Genomic DNA, 8,676 nt, shown 5'->3' with positions numbered 1-8,676 from the left:
GAAATCGAAAAGTCATTATCATTTAATCATATTTTCTAATGCTGTAATTTTCTTTTTTCTTGCTCAATTAGCTTTGCTTATTAATGCATTTATTTCACAGTTAATTATAATTAGATTCTTCATTATCTTTTTAGAAGAAAACTAGCGATTGATTTCTGTTAATTCTTCATTCAGTATTAACAATATAAAAAGTAAAACGAAGTCAAGTGAAAGGTTTCATTTGTTAAATACCTTTTAAAAATGGAAAATAAAATATGATGTTACCGTTAAAGTGTATAATCTAGTTAATTCATTTAATTCCTAGTTATTTCGAAACATAATTTATCTTGATTTGTCAGTTATTGCATAGAATATCTGGTCATTTCATAAAATCGTTTTCTATGAAGTAATGAATTTTATACTTTAATGATAACGTACTGATAAAACTGCAAACACTTTTTCTCTCACACAGATCTTTAAAAGTAAAAACAAAATTATAAATTCGATAGAAAATGATTTTAAACATCCGTAAGAAATTATTTATATGTAATGAAATAAATTGGACATTTTTATCCTCCGCTTTCTCTTAGATTCATTCAATTCAGCATGCTCTCTGTTTAGATCCATAATGTATTAAAGAAAATCGGTTATATATCATAAAGCAATTCTCGGTAACTAATCGGGTCAACATTTCGATACAGATATAAAAACACTCTATTTTAATACTACATAATAAATTTCATTTATCTAATGTGTTGTTCCTGAAATATTTTTAATCAAATGCAAACGGATAGGCACATACAAACGCAGCTAGTCCATAGGAATACAAATAATTTGCTCATAAGACATAAATCCGCAATTTGTGTATGAAGGTCGCATACAGAAATTCATCTTTCATGTTTGTAAAATTTACTGTTATGAAATTTACATAAATATCAATAGACATGGACAGGCAGTTGATGGATTTGATTTTTTTTATATATAAGAAAATGTATCTGTCCGAACGGATTGTTATCTCAGATCTGATTATCACAGATGTTAATGGACGAAAGTTGCAATTGAAAATATGATGCACTTTGACAGAGTGCTTGAAAAATGAAAAAAAAATTAATTTGTACCGTACTTTAGATGTAAATATAAAATAAAATTAGATGTTTCCTAGCTATAAGATCATCTCTATCGGTAATTTACATGAACAGTTTAATCCGAATTAATCACTAGAAGCGAGTGAAATAATAAAAAAATTGCAATAACGAATACGAAGTTATAAAATGCGGATTGAAAATATTAGTCAATAACTTTAGTTCCCGAAAAGAGAATATAATTAATAAGCATTCCATCCTAAAAAATCAATCAATTTAAACATTAAAAAAAAACGTCTCAGTTGTTAGAAGCCTGAGCAGAAGCTGGAATTTTGTATCTGATAAAAATTCCAGCTTCATAACGTAGATCAACAGGACGAGGGTATTTTTAACTCTGCCTAGCGTTACAGACGGCTTTACATCATTATGTATGTAATAGTAATTCTTTTTATAAAAAGATTTCTGGGCAAATTTCAACCACCTTGTTCCTTGTGTCTTTGATTTTTAAACGACTCCCCGAAAATTTTTTCACTCCGAATTTGATAGCCATCTACAGTTTTGATGTTACGGTTACGTAACACTTTCCATGTATCTTATAACACTCGAAAACATGTATCTTATAACACTAGAGAACGAATTTTCACCGAAACTATTGAGAATGATTATTATATTAATTTTTATATTACCAATAATGAAACAATAAAAGAAATATGATATATTATATTGAATTAATAATATTTCAGCATAAAAAATAAGAGATGGATGGATAGGGAATTTTTCGCTATGGGTCAAAATGCACAAAAAGAATATTTAATGTGTTTCATTATTATTATTTTTTCTGTTATTTATGGAGAAATGTGAAATTGTGATAAATATTAAACAGTGTTATTTTAAAATCTTTACATTTGTAAAGATTATTGTGTTAATAAATCTGTCAAACGAAATAAAACCCTGTGACATTATATTACCACATAAACTTTTTTTTACATTGATTCGGCGATGTTTGGTTACATTCTGAAGCCAGACGCTAAAAAAAGTGATTTGCATTATTCATAAAAATTGCTGAATGGATAATGCTGATAGATTACTGATCATCGGCCTTCGAGATAAACAAGGCAACTGTTTAGAGAACTGGCGGCAAATTTGTAAATTACAGTGATTACAATTACAGTAAAAAGATGAACTTATGGGGAGACTGTATACGCAGAGGCGTTTACTCGAGCGTTAAATTTTAACTATGAAATGTTGATCACAGGCCAAATTTTCTGGCTACATCCTGAAAGCTGTTACTATTTTCTTCCGTATATACAATAAATTTTTACAGGTGCTGCTGTTTTTCTTGTTGTGCTTTGTATTTCTTTGTGAAATGAAATTTTATTTAGTTTTTTCTAACGCAGTGGATTTCTTTCACCGTACATCCACTGATCGGATTCCAGTAACAATATTAAATAAAAGCAATTATATCAATGCTGTCTCAAAAATATTAAAAATAAAATGGAAATAATTACTTTTGGTAGTTAATGTAACCTAATTACCAAAGATTTCTACACTGATAAAATAGAAAGTGTTTGCTTGTGAGCATGTGGTGTCCAAATGAATCTATCAAAATTATAGACATGAAATTTGACACATAAGTAGCCCTAATATTGATTCGATCTTTCACGTAATATTAATTAAAAATATTTTGCCGATTTCTTTATAATATTTTGAATTGCTTTGTCTGCTTTTTCGCACATATTTTGCGTTAGTATCGTTTCATATTATCGTAAAGAAATCCATACAACAATGAAAAGAATAGTATATCATTAATGATTTTTATTAATGATTAGTAGAATATAACATGTTTAACGAAATTTTTAATTCATACTTTTCTTCACTGATTATTATTTAAATGTTTTTCTGATTTGCTAAAACATTTGCTACCTATAACTATTGGAGGGGGTGGTAGTGGGGGGGGGTGCTCTTCTCTAACTTGATAAGAAGCCAAATAAGATATAAAGTGCCAAAAAACCCGACAGTAATTTGTATATAACTTAACTTCTAATAGAATTGTCTTCCGTAAATTATTCTTGATCTGTATCTGCTTCAGTTCAACGCGTGATTTCCTTGTTACTTTGGAAAATTAACTTCGAAAATCGAAATTATATCTTTATTTTTTTATTTTATTTATTTATTTTGTATTTTGTTCATATACATTTTTTATTTCACTGATTTTCGTAGAATTAGGGCAGCGCTCGAAGGTACTCTTAAATATATATATAAAAAAAACATAAATTTTTTATTTGTATGAACTTCCAGCACCATGATTGAAGAGTATAAATGATCCTTGTTTATATTCATTTTTTTTCGTTGAATTATTCAAAAATTCACGAAGATGAATCACGGATCCTAATTTTTTAAATATATTTAAGTAGTGCAGCGACTAATTAAAACTTAATTTAACATTGCAAACACATTAAAAGAAGTTTTCCCCCCTTACTGAATTAATTTAAAGATATAACTTTCGATCAACAGATGGCGCCACGATCTAATCGTAGGATGTTCTTTCTAATAAAACTGTTAAAGTTTTGTTATAGCAAAAGAGACAATTGCGGACGGTTTCCTTTTTCTCAATCCATCCAGGAATTCAATTTTTGACCAACTCAATAACTTTTAATTTCCATCATTTCTTCTTTTTAAAGCATGAATATCCATCTATCGATTTAAAAGGATTTTATTTATTCTTCGGATCTTAATTTTTCTAATATTTGCCATACATTTCTTTTTTATTTATATTATTAAAATTATTTTAACTGATATTTCCATAAAATGGAAAAAAATACAATGAAATTAATGTTTTTTTATTATCATTATGTTACTCGTCATTAGATAATTATAACTCATTGCACGCTTCATACGTTTCGTTTACCTTAAAATGTTACCTAGTATCCTAGAACGTTTTGCTGAAGATAATCCCCTTTGATTTTAAGGACGTCAATTAATGTTGAAGAAAAATAATCGAAATTTTAAATTCTTTTATTTTCTTTAATTTGGAAGACTCAATTGCACAAACCTTGTTTTTACACCAGTTATAAATTCAAAAACTGAGCTTTTGGGTGATATCAATTTTATTTTATTTAATATTTTCATATGGTTAATATTTTTTGCTTTAATTTCAATGAATTTTAAAATCAGTCCTTAGCACAATTTGAGGCAACCCTTTTTATTGTAGTAACAAAATTATTTTTTTTATTTCATAAAATATCTTATTATCATACTTTTGCTGATGCTAAAGCTGTGATTTAAAAAAATATTGATATTAAAATCAATTCAGTAAATTTTTATTTTCGATTTAATCAATAATATAACGTTCTTAAGATTGCTTTTTATTGTAGATCGCCAAATGTGAAATTCGTTATGCGCAAATTGTAAGGTGTGTTACAATCCAGACAGAGAAAAGATGAATCTAGCCGATAACAATCATCATGCTACGGATAATAGATACGGATAATTTTCTTTTTATTTAACACATTAAACGCCATGTCTTTTACTAGTGACTGATACTATGTTTTTCATTTGAGACAATGTCATTGATGACTGACAGTACCTACACTTTCATTTCACTCCACATCAATCAATGGCGATTGGCGCTGCATTTCCATTTCGGATCACTTCAGTCATCGGTGATTCAAAATATTATTTTCGTCCAAGTCTCGTTAGTCACTAGTGACTAACATAATACTTTTTAATCAGATCCGCGTCACCCATTGAATAATGAAAAAATTATTCTCTTTAGTTACTGAAATTTATTTTTGGATCATAAAAGAAAGTACCTAAATTATTCGTTGTCCCCAAACCCTTCAGAAAGTATTACCAAACTGCTCAGCCAATCGATATTTCTAAGAAAATAAGTACAACTTTCGATAAATATAAGCAATAAACTTACCAGAAATATTGCATTCAGTCTTATTGCAACCTTTCAAATATTTTGAGCCATCAGTATATGATAATACTGATGTACACAGTTCTGATGAAATCTGATATTGTGGTTTAAACAGTGAGGATGCTCAACTAGAATTTGCCCTTAAATTATTAAGAGCACGCAAAAACTTTACTTTTTTCCCGATTGTGAAATTTAAAAATTCCCACATCTTTTAAAACTATCACAATATAATTCCTACATTTCAATATTATATTTTTTATATAATTCAGATTACAATATTGTATCGACCAAAGCGTGTTAGTAATGATTTTTATTTTGTTCATGAGCATTTGTACAAAGCGATGAATATTTACAGACGATACAGAGATTATCTGGAGTGACGGGATCAAGATCCACTGCGATGTGTTCCTCGACTCTGCATTGAAGATCTGCTGTTATCAGTTGTGGATGACTTTTTCTTTTTCAGTTGTGGGACAGGCTTGGTCTGCTGGTCGAATGACAGCGTGAATTTTATTTCGTTCTTCAACAGCGTCCAGAAAGAATCCTTAAAAAATGAAGGAGAGAATATGTAAGTAAAATGTGTGCTAATTAAAAATAGAAATAGAATTTTTTCGGAAATTTCGAAACAAGTTGATTTTAATAATTTCTAATAAATTATAAGGAGGATATTTGTTTTATGTCCGCTGAAATATTCATGATTTGTTTGAAATAATTCTATTGGATTGCAGTTTTGATATTTTTTTTAGTTGTTACCTGAAGTTCATTTATCCATGATTTAGATGTCTGCTTCGTCATCTGGCCAATGTTCAAATTACATTGTTCATCCTAGAAATGCGTTGATGTTGCTTCCAAAGGAAAATATAATTTAACTAAACTCAATTGCATTGCTGTTTCATAACGGTTCACATGTTCGCCATAAGCCCAATTCTGTGAACAAGTTCATCATTTAAAAACAAATTATTTCTAGAACTCTTTCCAAATTTTTCTTCGATTGATTCATTTGCATGATGGTTTCATTTTTTTTTTTTCTATTCTTTTAAAAATATTTAACAGCAAAACTTAAAAGAAAAAGGAAGTTCCGACCAAGGAAGAATTTTAGTCTGTTTATGTTTGGAAAATGAAATCATTAAAGCGAACTGCTGTAGAATGTTACAAAATCCTGTAGCCAAATAATGCGTTTTTTGGGAGCCACTCAAAAGAGATATTTATACAAATTAACATGTATTAAAAAAAATAAAATGAAGATTCACACAAAAAATCAACATATTTTTTCTTTTATCTTGGTATTAATCCTCATTTCTTAGTCCTTTATTAATCAATATTACGTATTATTATGTAAAAGAAATTTCTTTTATTTCCGTTTTACAAAAATACACTTGAATAAAATGAGCTATATTTAAATATTTCTATGACATGTAGAAAATAAGTAATTGAAGTAAAAGTTGTTATCTTTTATTTTGCATAAAATAGAATATAGATAATAAATACATAAATATTTTTAAATAAATCAATATTGTTGATAATGCCGGTCAATATAAATAAATATTAATAATACTCTCAAAATAAATGAGCTTAACAATTTTGCCATTGCAAACTATAAACAGCTTTAATAATAAATTTGTATGTTAAATCATAAATAATATTAATAATTTTCAAATGTTAAATAATAACTGATGTTAAAGAAATGTATTAAATATATACAAAATAATAAATATATGATGTCAAAAATAAAATAAAGCTTTTTTTTTTTGCAATCTTCTAGAAATTTAAATACTAGTGACGAAATAAGATCTTCAAACAAAGAGTATTCTCTTTTATTTATCCTATCTTTCCCTCATCTTATACTGAACCTAAGTTTTACATTTTAAAATCAAGTTAAAAAATAAACGTGTCTAAACGTTTTTAAAAATTGGTACTTGAAACAAATTTTTAACTTGTAAATTACTTACCTTATTTGGATTTTCCCACTGGAAAGTTTTCCATCTAAATTCGATGAATGCTACCACGATAGAAACTCCCAAACCGAAAATGAGGACCACGAACACCCCTCCGACATTCCCCAGAGTGAGTTCTCTCACTGTATTCGACTGCTTCACTGTGCACTTGCCACCGTCCTTCTGTTTCCACCACTTGTTTTTCAATGTATGAAGGACCCCTTCCTCTTGAAGTTTCAGAATGCCTGCAGAAAGTCTAGCTGATAATTCCCTGTTGCCTGAAAGGCAAGTAAAATATTTGAAACTAATTTTAGAAAACATTTTTTATTTAAAAATATGTTTTTATTAAAGCCGAAATATGTATAGGACTTTTGTATTTTGTATGTAGGGAAATTTTTTGTATATATGTAAATATGTAGGAAAATCTTTTGTTTCGACCTCCAAATCTGGAGATCTAAACAAAATGGTTTAAAATAAAATACATCTAAAAATTTGGTGGTCGGAACAAAATCGTAAAGATGTTATACGCTGATAGAAATGTTCAAAATAAGCTGAAATTTTACTTAAATATAAGATACAATATTAGCATTTGAAAAAATAACACCGTTTGCTTTTTTATAAATTTAAAAATGATAGATCATTCTTGTTGAGGAAAGGATAAATTTAATCGGGTAGGAGTAGGAATGTAGGATTGCGTCATCTTTATTGCAATTGTATAATCCTTTAAAAGATGGTGTACTCTTGTGTAAGACATATTTTAGCATCTACGATAGTTTATTTCCATTTGCAATTACTGTACATTTTTAAGATATATTTAGTTATTTTCTTTCAAATAATTTATATTGTAGTTTAATTATTCTTGTGTTTCCATTGCTTCTCCCTTTTGTGATTTTGTTCTGACTCCTTTAGAATATTTTTATCTTAAAAATTATACCTACATTTTATTTAACTAATAAAATCGTTCTTTTTCTTTTAAAAAAGTATTACTTGGTTGGTACTTTTTAGTGCTAAATGTACAATAATAGGAAAATACTCCAAAAAGGAAAATAATTTCTCGATTTGGAGGATTCAGCATCTAAAACTAATGAGCGAAATGATAACTGAGTTTCACTTAATGACTGCGAAAGACATTGGAAAAATATTTCCTCAAAAACATTCAATAAAAAAAGTTTTCGGTATGTGAGATTTTGAGTGTTGTCTGAAGTGACACAAGATCAATGTTTGCTGTGATTGTACCGAGAAATGGACTATGTAAAAATTCATCGATGTTCGAGTGATAAAAAATGAACATATAGCAATCAATCGCAAATAATATGAATCTCTCAGAAAATATTCTTTTATTATTCATGATTAAGACCCTCTAACCAACGTGTAATATTTTCAGTGAGCGAGCCACCCTTGTGCGCAACATCGACGACTTTCTGTACCTTTTTTGTGTGGAATTCTTCATGCTTCTATAGTCATCAAATGAAATGTAATTTCATTCCACTCAATTGTTTCAGATGTAGAATATTACGATTACAGACCATTTTGGTTCCATCAATTAAAATTATTCTATGTAATGGTCTCATTTCCTGAAAATGGCTGTTGAATCGTGTAAAATAAAGAAATTCAAAGTTCTATATATCAGGCAGTTTAGATTGCATTAGAATTCAAATATTTTTTAAATGTTTGTATGATAAAAGTATTTACTGAGTATTAATAATAGCACCGGAGAATATATGAAACACAAATTCTCTTATCACAAAATTTTAGATTG

The 8,676-nt window shown here is 28.1% G+C and overlaps 1 protein-coding gene across 1 annotated transcript in view; it reads right to left on the bottom strand.

Moving 5' to 3' along the window:
• Positions 1-5,278: 5,278 nt before the first annotated feature.
• Positions 5,279-8,676, bottom strand: part of LOC129969536 (glutamate receptor ionotropic, kainate 2-like) — a 46,883-nt gene continuing 43,485 nt past the window's right edge. The window contains exons 14-15 of the mRNA XM_056084147.1: positions 6,933-7,195; positions 5,279-5,527 (exon numbers count right to left, since the gene is read on the bottom strand). Coding sequence (XP_055940122.1) covers positions 5,369-5,527; positions 6,933-7,195 — 422 coding nt within the window. The 3' untranslated portion in view covers positions 5,279-5,368. The remainder of the gene's footprint in view (positions 5,528-6,932; positions 7,196-8,676) is intronic.

The sequence above is a fragment of the Argiope bruennichi genome, chromosome 5 (assembly GCF_947563725.1).
Source record: "Argiope bruennichi chromosome 5, qqArgBrue1.1, whole genome shotgun sequence".
NCBI lineage: Eukaryota > Metazoa > Arthropoda > Arachnida > Araneae > Araneidae > Argiope > Argiope bruennichi.
This window is presented reverse-complemented; position numbering and strand designations above follow the sequence as displayed.